General features: G+C 32.8%; 2 protein-coding genes across 6 annotated transcripts; both read right to left on the bottom strand.

The window, feature by feature from the left end:
• Positions 1 to 907: 907 nt before the first annotated feature.
• LOC111777518 (B3 domain-containing transcription factor VRN1) lies at positions 908 to 5,489 on the bottom strand. 4 transcript variants are annotated; one of them, XR_015412123.1, is made up of 7 exons: positions 5,256 to 5,489; positions 3,789 to 4,446; positions 3,544 to 3,704; positions 3,198 to 3,465; positions 1,267 to 1,276; positions 1,191 to 1,232; positions 908 to 1,107 (listed from the first exon to the last, which is right to left on the bottom strand). XR_015412123.1 is itself a non-coding variant. In XM_087118533.1 (6 exons), the coding sequence occupies exons 1-4, from the start codon at positions 5,391 to 5,393 to the stop codon at positions 3,205 to 3,207; spliced, it is 1,218 nt and encodes a 405-aa protein (XP_086974659.1). In that variant the 5' UTR covers positions 5,394 to 5,489; the 3' UTR covers positions 908 to 1,232; positions 1,267 to 1,276; positions 3,198 to 3,204. The 4 variants fall into 4 exon arrangements, 2 of the variants coding, with proteins under 2 accessions (XP_086974659.1, XP_023512931.2); XR_002812395.2 differs by having other exon boundaries at positions 1,191 to 1,276; XM_087118533.1 differs by having other exon boundaries at positions 908 to 1,232.
• Positions 5,490 to 7,999: 2,510 nt separating this feature from the next.
• Positions 8,000 to 12,028, bottom strand: LOC111777369 (B3 domain-containing transcription factor VRN1). Of its 2 annotated transcripts, none has more exons than XM_023656924.2 (4): positions 11,681 to 12,028; positions 8,957 to 9,669; positions 8,676 to 8,878; positions 8,000 to 8,582 (listed from the first exon to the last, which is right to left on the bottom strand). In XM_023656924.2, exons 2-4 carry the CDS (start codon positions 9,522 to 9,524, stop codon positions 8,247 to 8,249), a joined length of 1,107 nt encoding a protein of 368 aa, XP_023512692.1. In that variant the 5' UTR covers positions 9,525 to 9,669; positions 11,681 to 12,028; the 3' UTR covers positions 8,000 to 8,246. The 2 variants fall into 2 exon arrangements, with proteins under 2 accessions (XP_023512692.1, XP_023512691.2); XM_023656923.2 differs by having other exon boundaries at positions 8,957 to 9,548.
• Between the last annotated feature and the right edge of the window lie 2,366 nt (positions 12,029 to 14,394).

Raw genomic sequence — 14,394 nt, 5'->3', positions numbered from 1 at the left:
TATATATATAAAAGAACAACCGGACAACCAAACCCAACACGAAAATATGAGTTCGTGTTAGATTAGGTTGTAAACTTTATTTGGGTTGCTCAAGTCACCAATCCAACCCAACCTAACATCTGTACACCTTTATATCAAATTTTAAGTATGTCATCGTTGAACTATATTGGTAAATCTATGCCGATACGAATTTGATGAGGTTTTTCAAGGGGAAGAAATCAATTTTTGCCGGTCAATTTGAAGTTGTATCAATTTTAATCCAAAACTATTAATTTCATCAAATTGTATCTCAAACTTAAATAAATGTTGCAATTTTAACCGTTTTAACCATCTTCGGCTTCAAATACCGTAAAAATAAATAAATAAAAAACAATTATCTCATGCGTTCCATGAGTTCTCGATAAATTTCGGAAGAAAAATGCATTAGAGCTAAGACCGCACGGGAAAATGTTAAATTTGATGAAATTAAAAGTATAAGATCTAATTTGACCACATTGAAAGTTTTAGGGTAAAAATTCAGACAATGTAACTTTTGAAACCGTAAAAACTTGTTTTTGTTCGTCTTGAGCGGAAATTTAAACTTCTGACTTTTGTTTGATGATAGGAAAGTTTTAATGATTTGAGTTATTTCCAGTTTAACAATCTAAACATAATTCAAATAGCTCGAGCATTATATTGTCGAGAAAAAGGTAGGGTGCTCGATGTTTTTGGAGATAGTGAACAAGGATTCAATTAGTGTCGACAACAATATTAACTTTATACAAATAATGTATAACACATATCTATGGTGCTAACACGCATTAGACACAGACACGCTAACCAAACTAAACCGTCGTGCATCTTAGGTCAAAACGGTCCATCGAAAAACTACTCCGACCACACACACACCGCCAGTCCGGTCCCTACGTCGAAAAATACAAGTGATTTACAGATGGAAGGGAAAAACAGTAAGCTTCCAACAATTTTTGAGTTCATGGCAATACATTACAGAGAAAAGAAAACCAACTCTTTTTAACTTTTCCATTCAGGGGAGAATATACAGATGGGAGCTAAAGCAATGGAGTTTCAAAGTTCAACCACTCTTCAACTTCATGCTTTGAAAACAAGCTGTAAATGATAAAAGACGAAAAGTGAACATTGACAAGGTTACAAGGATAATCTGAAACAACAGGGTGTTGTGTAATCAAGACCTTGTTGTCATCTGTTTTTTTGAGAAAAATTCCAACATATTTGCATCATAATGCACTGGGTGTTCCAGTTGGGTTTCCATGATTTCCTGTAAAAATGCAGACAGTAATGTCAGATATGAGGTTGTCGGATGTATAATTGACAAATGAGAAGATTGTTTATATAGAAGAAGTCTCGTTGTGTAATAGCCAAAACCCACCGCTAGCAGATATTGTCCGCTTTGGCCCGTTACATATCGTCGTCGGCCTCACGGTTTTAAAACGCGTATGTAGGGAGAGGTTTCCACATCCTTATAAGAAATGCTTCATTTCCCTCTCCAACCGATGTGGGATCTCACAATCCACTTCCTTTGGGGCCAGCGTCCTTGCTAGCACAATGCCTGGTGTTGGCTCTAATACCCTTTGTAGCAACCTAAGCCCACCGTTAGCAGATATTGTCCGCTTTGGCCCGTTACATATCGTCGTCAGCCTCACGGTTTTAAAACGCGTATGTAGGTAGAGGTTTCCACACCCTTATAAGAAATGCTTCATTTCTCTCTCCAACCGATGTGGGATCTCACAATCCACTCCCTTTGGGAGCCAGCGTCCTTGCTAGCACACTACCTAGTGTTTGACTCTAATACCCTTTGTAGCAACCTAAACCCACTGTTAGCAGATATTGTCCGCTTTGGCCCGTTATGTATCGCCGTCAGCCTCACAGTTTTAAAACGCGTCTACTAGGGAGAGGTTTCTACATCCTTGTATAGAGTATTTCGTTTTCCTCTCCAACCAATGTGAGATCTCACAATCCACCCCCTTCGAAGCCTACGTCTTTACAGGCACACCGCCCCGTGTCTGGCTCTGATACCATTTGTAACAACCTAAGCCCATTGCTAGCCGATATTGTCCGCTTTGACTGGTTACGTATTGTCATCAGCCTCACGGTTTTAAAACACGTCTACTAGGGAGAGATTTCCACACTTTTATAAAAAATACTTTGTTCCCCTCTCCAATTGATGTGGGATCTCACACTCTATAGGGGTTCCCTACATATTTTTCGTTTCAAATTTCTAGCTCTAAGAAAAATACATGCTTAGCTGTTCTATGTTTCTCGTTTGTCATTTTATGTAATCGTTATCAAAATTGTAAGTAAAGAATATAGTTCCTTTGTTTTCTGTTTTCTGTTTATGATCATTCAAAGATAACTAAAAACATTGTTTATCTTTTTGGTCGAAAGTTCATTAAAATTTCATCCTTATGGTTCCATAAAATCTCATAAGTAGTTTCTATCCTTTGATAAAACCCTTATAAATAGTTCCTACCAGATTTTATCAAACCATAGAGCAAATTCTAACTTTTAATCTATAGGGACTAGATTCTAAATTTATCCTAACTATAAAGAAAATTCTAACTTTTAAACTATAGGACTAAATTCTAAGTTTATCTTATCTACGACCAACACAAAGTATAATACATTTGAAAAACTAAATATTTTGTGTTTTTCACAATGAAATCGAATACTTTATGGTCTAAAAAATAATTTTCAAGAAAAACTTTTGATTTTAAAGTTTGAGAAATAGTAAAATGGTTACTAAATGAGAATCAAGTACCAAATACATTTTTCATATTCTATCTTTTGAAAAAAATAAAAAAACAAGAAATAGAAACCTAACAAACAGCCCTTGATTTCCATAACTATGATTAGAGCTAAATTTTCAAGCCAGCCAAATTCTATTGAGATTTAGAATCTTCATGTAAACCCAGAATCCATTTACTTCATAATCAACAGTGGCAATAGTTCACAGGAACAGCAAACACAAAGTACTAGATTTAATAAGCTATTTGGGTGACATTTCAGACAAATAGTCTCCTCTTTGGTTTGCATAATTTCAACTACTTTCCAGGTATATGTAAACATCAAGATAACTATGCTCAAATTTACTAGTTAGAATCTAATGAAGCATGCAGGAAAAAGAGTAGCCAACATTGAAAACATAATGTAATGCACGTCAAATTGAGCAAAAAGATTACCTCGTGTTCAAGTTTTTGTTGGATCGTCGTGGACTCGGAATATTGTAACTTTCAGTGCAGTAGCTTTTATATCAATCAGCTCAAAGACACAAACGTCTTCTTCTTTCAAATCATTCTCCACAACAAAGTCAGCCCATCCCCTGGTTAGCTTGGTGCCAGGACCTTCACGAATGCATCGAACACGCCATTGCTTCCCACTAGAAACCTGAAGTGTGATGTCGCCTGAGACCCCTTTTAGATACTTCTCAGCAAATTTGGACGGTATATGCTGTTGATAACGAAACAGACTTCATTTGTACCATCTACTTGAGAATCACATAATGGAGTGCAGAGCTAAAAGACTTACCAGATGGAACCCTCTTCGGACATAGGATTGCCTCATAACAATCCAGCAAAAGGGATTACCAGGCTTGAACTCCTCGACTCCACACGCCATCCTACTAATTTTATGTGGGATGTTTCCGCAATTTTCCTCCACTATGGGCTCATTGTCATTGTAGTAGTCAACTACATTGAATTTTGTTATAAAGAACCAATTTATTCCTGAGAATCTGCAAATGAGTTAAACAATTGTGCATTTTTAGAACTTACTTGGTTCAACTTTCAACTTCTTTTTCCTGGCTCTTTCATTTGTTTCATCAGAGAATTCAAAGTCAAAATTCTCTCTAGCTTTTGCAAGCTCGTCCCCGTCGAATTGAATACCAATATCTTGATTCGACTTTAGTAGTTGCAACTTATCTAAATCCTTTAGAGGATGCACGTTCTCTGTGTCAAACCAATGCATAAAGTTCTTAATGCTAGTCCCATTGCAACTTCCATTGAACTTCTGCTGATCTGAAAAACCACACAAAGCGTTTTTCACCGAAGGGCGTGGAGATGGATCCGGAGAACTCGTTCCAAATATCTCAACTAATTTCTTGTATTCAGCTTCTTTTCCAAGTGTAACAGGACATTGTTCACCATCGTTTTGTTCAGAGGAAGCATTTGAAGTATTGCATGGACCATTTGAAATAGCAGTTAGGCTGAACATGTAAAAGTTGAAAACGGAATTCCCTTCAAATCTGAAAACCAAGAGTTGTCCAACTTGAATGCAATGGTGTTTGACAAAATCATGCCAACCATCCTCAAACCACATACTACGGCCATGTCTTTTTAACTCCAGAACCCATCGATGACCATTCGGAACAACTAGAGTAACAAGATCAGAAAGATCATCTGCAAACTTCTTTGCAAATTTATTTGGTATTTTCTGTGGATACATCAAATTAATCCGTTAAACAAACAATAATACAAACAGAAAGTAACACAATCTGCAGGATTTCTAATGAAAGGTATCAATCATGACTTAACAAAAGTGTTAGAACCAAGCAATAATGGATAGAAGAATGATTTTCTCACCCCTTTCGAAACACTATACTCCAGCAGTTTTAACTTTGAATTGATCTTAATGCCTATTGAATTTAGTACAATGAATTGGCCACACATTAGCCTAAAGTGAAACAAGGAGTCCCCGCAGTATATCATGAACAGATAGAGCTTGAAAAAAGCTGATCATTCAAAACCAATTAGAAAAGAAAACATGAATCAACGCCAAGAAACGCAAGCTGCAAAAGATAAGCCCTGATTATTCGCAACCAAAACCATGTTCTTGATCATTGATGATCATTCATCAGCTTCCAAATTGTTTATCAATACCGCTTTCACACTCTCTCTCGAAGCAGAAACAGAATTTGGCTTTTGAAAAACAATCCAACGAGACAACCACGGAAAATTTCATACAAAAATCAGCAATCAACAAGAGGCGATTTCTCTCAATTTCTTCACAATCAATCTAAATTAACGAATCCAACACTCTCCATCCAAACAGACAAGAAAAAGAAAGCTAAGAAACGATTGATCACTTATATAAAGTGAGCAAAGCAAATGAAAATCAGTCTACATTCACTTCCTAAAACCGATTCTGGATTCCGTTCATTTCCTTTCCCCATAAGAACAACAAAAACAAAATTCACATAGAAACAAAACGAAATACAAGCGGTATCACCAATGACAGATTACCAGCTTCTTGTCTTGAAGAATGGACGGCACTACCAGCTTGTAGAAGAGGCCAGCCCTCCTTACTGGAGAGCTTTCATTGAACGATTGAGCTCCCTCCTGTTCATCTGACTCGACTATGGCTGTAACAGAGTTCTCCATGGAAATTTCAGCAGACCCTTAATTCAATTTCCATTGATTTCTAGCAAAAAGCTCTGCACCCAAAACCCCGCGCTGTGTGTGCGCGACAAGAGAGAGAGAAAGATGGAGGATCAAAAAACTATGCTGCGTGTATACTATGTGGGGCCCACTTTAGTAATAACCAATAAGAAAACGACACGTATAATATAGTGGGTCCCAATAGCTTAAATTAATCGCTAAATTATATATATATATTTAAAAATAGTCATTTATATTAATTTTGGAACATTTCAACTTTAAAATTTTCATTAAAATATATTAAAACTTTTAAAATATATATTCTTTTATTAAAAATTATTCCAAAACGTCGTAAAGAAACCGTTATTATCTCATTCAAAATTTTAAATTAAAGTATAAAATCTAAAAAAATCTAAAAAAAATTAAAAAATTTCTCAAAATTCACCATATAAGAGAATATTAATTAACCTTGTTTTATAAAATAAATGTGGAGTTTAATAATATTATATATATATATATATATATATATATATATATAGGAGTTTAATAATATTATATATATATATATATAAACGAAAAGAAAAAGGTTAAAAATAAAAATATAAATAAAGGTAGCTTTGTTGGGATTGTTTAGGAATTTTAGAACTATACAAAGGACAAATTGGTCAGAAAATGATTCTTAAGCATCCCACGTTCTAATAAAGTAATTAGTAAAGATAAAGATACAATTATATATTTTAAATTATTCATATATATATATATATATATATTAATCGTACAATTAACTTTTAATAAATTTAATCAATAATTCTAAAATTTGGCCATAATATATTGTAATTGTTTTTATCTTTGAGTTTTTATTTTATTTTTAGAAAATAAATTACTTTATAAAACACTGCTATTTTAATTCTCGATCCCATTTTTATTAATTCGTTCGCTAATTTATTAATAAAAACAGCATAAAATTTTTCAGAAATTTATTAATTTCAATAATATAAAATTTTTACTATTATCAGAACACAAATTAAGTGTTTGGATATCTTCGTCAAAATTTTATAAATTTGAACAAAAAATTATGCGATAATATTTGGAGTGAAACATTATTTGAGGGTTAAATTTGCAACATTTTGACGAGTTTAAGGTTAATATTGTAAAAATTATTAAATTTCGAGGTGTAATTTAATAAAATTAAAATCGATACAAAATTTACTTAATAATATATTAATTTTGTATATTTGGGTAGTACTATTTTTTTTTTTTTTTTTTAACAGATGAAGTTGAATAATTTTTATATTAATTTAATTATATTATTATTTTTTAAATCGTGTTTTCAAAATACAAATCAAAATTTAAAATTTTATTTTTAGAATTTAACTAAGAATTATTATTATTATTGTTATTATTTGGTTTGAAAGAAGAAAATTGTGGTTAAAAATAGTAAAAAATAATAATAATTAAATGTAATTTTAAAAAAATCAAAGGATTATAAAAAAAAAAAATGTAAGTATTTATTATTTAATTGAGTGGGGGTGGAGTTTATTACTTGAATTTATAGCTTATTTTGTATTTATTACTCTTGAATTTATTCCACTTTTGTGTTATTAGGAAGGTGGGTAGAAATTAAATAGGCTGTCATAAATACTGGATTAATTTAATATTATTGAGAATTTAGAAACTGTTTATATAATTTAAAATTTTTGAAAACCCGATTAATTAACATTTAATTTAAAAAAAAGTGCTCACCAATTACTAATAAGAATTAAATTTAAAATAATTTTAAAAAAAGTAGGCTTATTTAAATAATTTAAAAGTTCGCCATCATTCGAGAAAACGCCTAGCTTTTAACTTTGGCTATGTTGACCTACTTAATCTACACGTTAGCTTACTTGTCACGAGATGTCATGTATAAAGAATTAAACGTACAAATACTACTTTCATAAATGAGTTTCTTCGTTCAGTTATAACGTTCTTGAAATCCATGACTAGTTTTGTTTGTCTTTGAAATTTGGTCGAGGATTTAAATGCTTCAGCCAGAGATATGAAAATAAAGTACAGAATTAAGAGAAAATAAGCATAGATTTCAAAAGCAGTAAACTAAAACATGAATGCACTCTCAAACAACGAGTCGATGACTTTGAGGGGAGGCTACAAGCGCTTCAAGAAGAGTTGCACGTACTCATAGTGTAGACTATCACCCACAGTCCGTACTAGAAGAGTCCACTCTTTTATTTAGATTATCTATCTGTAGATGCAAAGTAGTGTGTTTTAAAGGATTTTGGGGACAGAGCACAAACCTCAGACCAATCGATCGACTTAGACTTCTAGTCGAAGGAGCTGCTAGTCCAACTTGATGAGATACTTTCACCAAGCCGAGTGGAAGGCTCAAGAAAGAAATTGGTCTCGAGCATAAATGTTTTCATGTTGGGTTTCGGACCTTATTCATTCGCCTTTATCTTCTTTAACTTGGCCTCGATCTAGTGGCTCTCTAGCCCACAAGAAGACCAGACCATTCCAAGCAAAACAAGAAGAATCAGTGATTTACACAATAAGAGAAAGGTTCTCCTCTTCCTTTGATCCTATCTTTATCAATCACTACACAGACAAAAAAAGAACCAAAAACAAACACTGTCTGGATTGATATCAACAAAAATTTGAAAATCTATATACAACTAAAGTCAATACAGCTTTTTGGAACGTAAACTCTAAATGGATCCTTTTTTTCTGTCAACCTGGAAAGATTATGAACATCAAACAACAGCTAATTCCACAAGAACAGATCAGAAACAACAGGCTACCACAAAGAAAGAAAGAAAGAAAGAGGTTTGATACAGTAGGGTAACCTGGAAATATGGAGTATTAGTTTCTGATCAGCTTAATCTGGGTAACACTTCGCAGCGGAGGAGGATTCATAGTGCCGGTAGGATTCGGGTTAGCCATTCGTCCGCCTTCTTCCATGACACGAAACATGGTAACTTTGAGCACGATTTCTCTCATCCTGAGAAGCTCGAACACACAAACGTCGCCCTCCCCTAAATTATTTTCCAGGCAAAACTCATACCATCCCTGACTTAACTTCGCTCTACCAACTTTATAAAGACATCGGACCGGCCACTGTCTCCCGTCTGGTGTCTGAAGTTTGATGAATCCTGAAACCCCACTTAGATTCTTTTCAGCAAAGCAAGATGGCAAATACTGTAAAAGAGAGTGCAGACTACCATTGTTAGAGCTTGCATAACTCAATTTAAAAGCATCCATTTATATATTTCAGCAACCCAAATATCTTACCATTATACAACCTCTATACAGATACGATGGTCGCAAGACGACCCTGCAGAACGGATTACCGGGCTCGAAAGCTTTTGCAGAGTTGATAGCTCTTTCTCTTTCTTCTGCTGTCACAGTTCTCTTTCTAGCAGAGGCACTTTCATAAAATCTAAAGCGAATGTCTCCTAAATCTTCACTATGAGCAGATGATGGATGGTGCTCGCCTGCAGATCGAAAATTACGGGTAAGGTAATTCAAACATTTACATTGCTAAAATGTCAAGCGATGCGACGGGAGCTTACTAGAATCAAGTTTTCGCTTTTTGCCTCCACTCTTTTTAATTCTGTGTACATCATCACCCAAATTCTGAAATCTCACCTCATCTGCAGATTTTTTAACCTCCATAGCACTAAACTGAACCCCAATATCACGAGTAGATAAATACTCGGCTTGCAACGTACTTGCAGACTTTGATTGGTGCGGATTCCATTCATCACCAAATAGCTTATTCCGCAAAGAACCAGAATTCATGGACTGATTGGAAGGAATGGCTTCAGGAATGTCATAATCCTCCAATTCTTCAAAGATTCTGTTTTGAATGCTGTAATTATTCCTTTGATTACCACCGAGTGCAGCAGATTGGTAGTTTATTTCAGATGTATTAAGATTAAAGATAAAGACACAGAACGCCGAGTTTCCCTCGTATCTGAATACTAATAAGTACCCAACCCGTATGGAGTAATGCTCAAGAAATCCATGCCAACCATCTTCAAACCAAAATTTGTTATCGACTTTCCTCAAACCCACACGCCAAACATGGCCGTCGGGAACAGTAAGGGTAGCAACTCCAGAAAGCTCATCCCTGATCATCCTGACAAAAGTTTCTGGGATTCTCTGTAAATATTGACCAGTGATGGGGGTCACACAAATGATTGATAATATAGAAACTTAACTCCATTCCAACAAATAGAACATATCTGACAAGACGACTGCAGTGGTATGATCATTCAGCAGGCTGATTCAAAGGGAAATGTTGCCTTATTGAAAAAGGAATATAAAACTTGATTTATGATTAAAGAAACAAAGGAGTTCTATAAAGTTTCCGTAGCCAACCACACAGATATTTTCCATCAGAGATAAAAAAAAAATGATGAACAAAAGGGCAATGCAAAGAAAGGAAAGCCCAGGATAAAAGAACCAGGTAAAAGTAAATGACGGCATAGACTGCATTATAAGAAACAAACAATCCCAAAAGATCCAAAGCTTTTATTCTCACACACCCATGGAGGTCTACCTTTCAAAATGAAACAAAACATCTTTCGAAGAATTTTATAAGAGCCTACTGCTGGAGAGCATCTGACAAGAAAGAAATATAAGAATCTTCCAAAAAATGAACTCCCACGCTATAATTAATACGGTTGTGACTTAGCGTAAATGCTCCCCTTATTTCATCACTATAGCCTTCAACTCTCCTTTCCAATTGGAGAGGTCTTTTGAAATTCTCTTAACTGAGGGTTTCCTCTTTCTTTTGTAATTTCATACTACCAATAAAGCAATCTCAAAGCAGTATGTTAACATGATGTGCAGCAAGAATAAACGAAGCTAACACGATGTATAGCAAGAATAACAATACAACAGAAGGAAAATGAAGTTTGTTTGCTTCCATTAAGATCCCATGTGAGATTCCACATCGGTTGGAGAGGGAAACAAAAATATTCTTTATAAGAGTGTGGAAACCTCTTCCTAGCATATGCATTTTAAAAACCTTGGAAGCCTGAAAGGGAAAGCCCAAAGAAGACAATTTCTGCTAGTGGTGGGCTTGAGCTAATACAAATAGTATCAGAGTCAAACACCGGGCGGTGTACCAACGAGGACGCTGGGTTGTGACCCCACATCAACTGGAGAGAGGAACGAGTGTCAACGAGGACACTCAACCGAGGGGAATGAAGCATTCTTTATAAGGGTGTGGAAACCTCTCCCTAACAGACACGTTTTAAAAGCCTTGAGGAGAAGCCCAAAAGGGAAAGCCCAAAGAAGACAATATGTACTAACGATGGGCTTGAGCTGTTATATCCCAACTACTCAACTGGACTACTTTAGCACTAAGACACAATGGAAAGATATAGTAGTACTTATTACTAAGGGATTAAGTTATAATCTTCATATGGTAAAGAATGATGATAATGGATTGTTTATTTCCACAATTAACAGTTGACAAGATATTTCAAGAGAGTATTGGAAAAGAACACAAAATTCTCTGATTTATTATATATATGATATCTCACAGCTTAGGATGAAATAATTCTTCTCAGAGAACCTCAAAAATATGAACGAATTGGTGAAATAGGAAGCAAAACCTTTATTTTTTTTATGATTAGCAAATAGCAATATTTGTACATCAAATTAGAACAAATCAAAAGAATGCTATCCCTAGAAGCTGAGAAGCGAGAACTTGAAGGGCAGGGGCCTAGAATTGAGAATATTCAGTCAAAACGAGCCCCAGAAAATTGGGATTTTACTCCCAAGTGATACTCAGCTGACGGAAACATAACCTGCCCAATCATGCAAACTGAATATGAAATCATTTTGAAAGCAAAACCAATGCATAGCCTTAGATTGCTGAAACTAACAAAAAAACATGGTTAATGAGCTTAAATAATGAAAACTTTCAGCTCCAAATTCAGTAATAATAGTCAAGGAACGAACAGTTTTGAGCCTAATAACTTCTTCGATTGATCAAAACTAACAAACAGAGAAGTAAATCATCAAGAACATCGAGTATATCCCGATAAATTCCCCCGTCTTCCCTGATTAAAAACAACATAGAAATCAGGGTTTTAGCTTAATTCCATCAGAAAATTCGTTGAAGAGCAAAAGAACACAGCACGAGATACACAAAGAGCAATACTAGAGAAACTCCAAAAGAAAAAGAAACAGCAAAAGGAGTTGAGCCTGATTTTTTCGATAAACAAGCAAGGGAAGCAAAAGCCAGAAAAAATCAAACAGAAAAAGAATCAACAGAGTACCAATTTCCTAGCTTGGATAGTGGAGGAGAGCACAAGCTTGTGAAAATAAGGGCGCGGCATTTTCCTTTTGAATCCGCCCGTTCGAAAAGCTGAAAAATCAGTCATTCAGCATAGCAATTCAAAAACCCTCCCCTTCTGTATTTTTGTATTTTTGTATTTTTGTTTGATCGGAACCAAACAATCAGCCGCCCTTGGCCGGATTTCTCTCCCTGAATCTCCGCCGTATGAGGCTCTGCTATATGAGCCTTCAGATCTACTTCCCCCCCTCTCTCTCTCCCACTGATTCTTCTTCTTCTTCTTCTTCTTCTTCTTCTTCTTGCAGTCAAATTCCGTTTCTTCAAATTAATAATTAAAACTAAAAACAAAAGAGAGAAGAAAAAGAAAAAAAAAAAAAAAAAAAAAAGAATTAAAAGGGAAAAAAGGGAAAAGAAAACTCAACTTGACCTAAAAGTTGAACCAGCCGATGAAACGGGCTGGCCCATGGTGACTCATCCCAACTCGACTCGGTCTTTTAACTCGGTTCAACTCGGCCGGGTCCACTCGGTCATAATTTTCTTAATTACTATTCTTGGAAAAAAATCCAATTCTTGCCAAACTTTTCTAAGAGTTGGTATCTTTCCTGTCATAGCCATTTATTTTAATTCATATTTTCAATTAAATTCCAAAATTATTTAAAATTATAAAATTAATCCATATAAAAATTAATATCGCGTAGATAAATTAATTTATTTTTTTTTAATTTGTCAAAAATATATTAGACACAAATTCATATCAATATTTATAAATTTATTAAACATTTTTCAGAAAATAAATAAACATAAATCTTAAAATTTCATATTTATCTCTAAATTATAAATGTTTTTTTATAACTATATATTATTTACTATTTCTTTTTTTAATTACCATATAAATTTTAAAAAATAGAAATAGTGTTTAGTTACTATATATATATATATATATATATATATTAGTCAAATTAATAAAATATAATTATAAAGTAATAATAATTTTTATAAAATATTTATAAATGTAATGTTATTTTTAAATAATACAAAACTAATAGTATCGTATTAATTATTATATATTTTTTTTTAATTACACGATTTTGTTCACCCTTAATTGTGGGAATTATTGTATAAAAAATTTAATTTTTTATATTATCCATTATTTTTTTTTCTTCAATCATTTCTTAAATTCCATGGACTTGATGACGCATTTTCTCTAAAAATACAAAATAAGGAAAATAAAATATTTTTTACAATAATTAAATCAATTATAATAATTTTATTATTTTAATATCTAGTGTGTAGTTTTAAAATTCACATCAATAATCAAATACCTAATATTAGGTTAAATTAATAAATAAATAAAATATCCTTCAACTTTATCCATTAAACTTTAAGGGTTTTTAATAATATATTTATACTAAAAAGTAAAAAAGATTTATATCATGGTTTGAAAATTATTAATATTTTATTTCAAAATAATTTTTCCATTTAACTCAATAATTATAATTAATATATGAAATTAAATTATTACATTCACTTAATATAGAACAAAGATATTAAATTTAATAATTTTAAAAAACTAATATATATTTTTTAAAATATAATAATATGAAAATTTTAATTTTGCAAAAAAGAACGAGTCAACTCGGCTGAACGGCTTTTAAGCGTAAAGCGAAGACTGAGTCAAGGAGCGAGCGAACCTACCAAAGCGCTATGCAGTAGATGCTTTGAGTGGCTTTGTTCTCTTTCCCTTGCCTAACTGTATTATTAAAGAAAATAAAAATAAAATAATTATTATTTGGCTTGACACGTGTCGCATCAGGGAAGGGTAGCTGCATGTGTGGGCCCTTGCTCTTTGTTATCACTCCAATGGGCCACTGTTGACCAAATAGAAAGAAAAAACAAATTATATTGTTTTTATTTGTTTTTTATTTTATAATTATTAATAATATCATTTATTAAAGTTTTTTTATTATTATTATTTTTTAATCTTTAAAAATTAAGTGTTCTGTAAGTTTTTTTTTTATTTTGTTATTTACTTTTTCAATGTTTTAAAAATTAAAAAAATAATAATTTTTAAAAATTTGTTTTTATTTCTTAAATTTGATTAAAAATTCAATTTTTCTTTAATAATAATGAAAATCGTAATTAAAAATTTGGGAGAAAACAAACATAGATTTTAAAAACTAAAAAATTAAACATATTTACCTTTTTAATTTTATTAGAAAAAAAAGTTTTTAAATATTTTAAATTATAAAAATTTTATAAACTAACATATAAGTTATCAATCCGAACTGAGGACGGGTTTTTGGAGTTAGCTCACTCTCGCGGGATCACGACCCTTTGTCCTAGCTATTGTAGCACGTGTGTCGCCCAAGGCATAAGAGGCATGATAACTTGACGTCATCCGTACCTTCCTCCAGCTTATCACCGGCAGTCTATCAACAATTTAAGCATATTTCTGATTAGGTGATTATTGAAATTAAAAAAATCCAAAAAATACTACTATTTTTTGTTTTATATTTTCAAAATATATGCCAAATTTTAAACAATAAAAAATAGTTTAATTTTTTTTTTTTTGTTTAAAATAAAATTAAAAAAAACAGAAATTAAGGAAATAATTAGCGTTTAATTTTGCTATTTTAAAATGGGTTTAAAATTTGAACGGTTTATTGAGACCCAACTGGACCGCCGATATAACCGTTT

Source organism: Cucurbita pepo, chromosome 16, assembly GCF_057944985.1.
Source record: "Cucurbita pepo subsp. pepo isolate OVF chromosome 16, ASM5794498v1, whole genome shotgun sequence".
Taxonomy (NCBI): Eukaryota; Viridiplantae; Streptophyta; class Magnoliopsida; order Cucurbitales; family Cucurbitaceae; genus Cucurbita; species Cucurbita pepo.
This window is presented reverse-complemented; position numbering and strand designations above follow the sequence as displayed.

Bases quoted from the DNA above. Each gene is read 5' to 3' on its own strand.
- LOC111777518 (XM_023657163.2), bottom strand. From the start codon at position 5,393: ATGGAGAACTCTGTTACAGCCATAGTCGAGTCAGATGAACAGGAGGGA. The intron at 4,447-5,255 runs GTAATCTGTCAT...ATGTATCCACAG, and splicing joins TTCTTCAAGACAAGAAGCTG to AAAATACCAAATAAATTTGC. The intron at 3,466-3,543 runs GTAAGTCTTTTA...CGTTATCAACAG, and splicing joins TCCGAAGAGGGTTCCATCTG to CATATACCGTCCAAATTTGC.
- LOC111777369 (XM_023656923.2), bottom strand. From the start codon at position 11,785: ATGACTGATTTTTCAGCTTTTCGAACGGGCGGATTCAAAAGGAAAATG. The intron at 9,549-11,680 runs GTACTCTGTTGA...CAATATTTACAG, and splicing joins CTATCCAAGCTAGGAAATTG to AGAATCCCAGAAACTTTTGT. The intron at 8,583-8,675 runs GTAAGATATTTG...TCTCTTTTACAG, and splicing joins TGTATAGAGGTTGTATAATG to TATTTGCCATCTTGCTTTGC.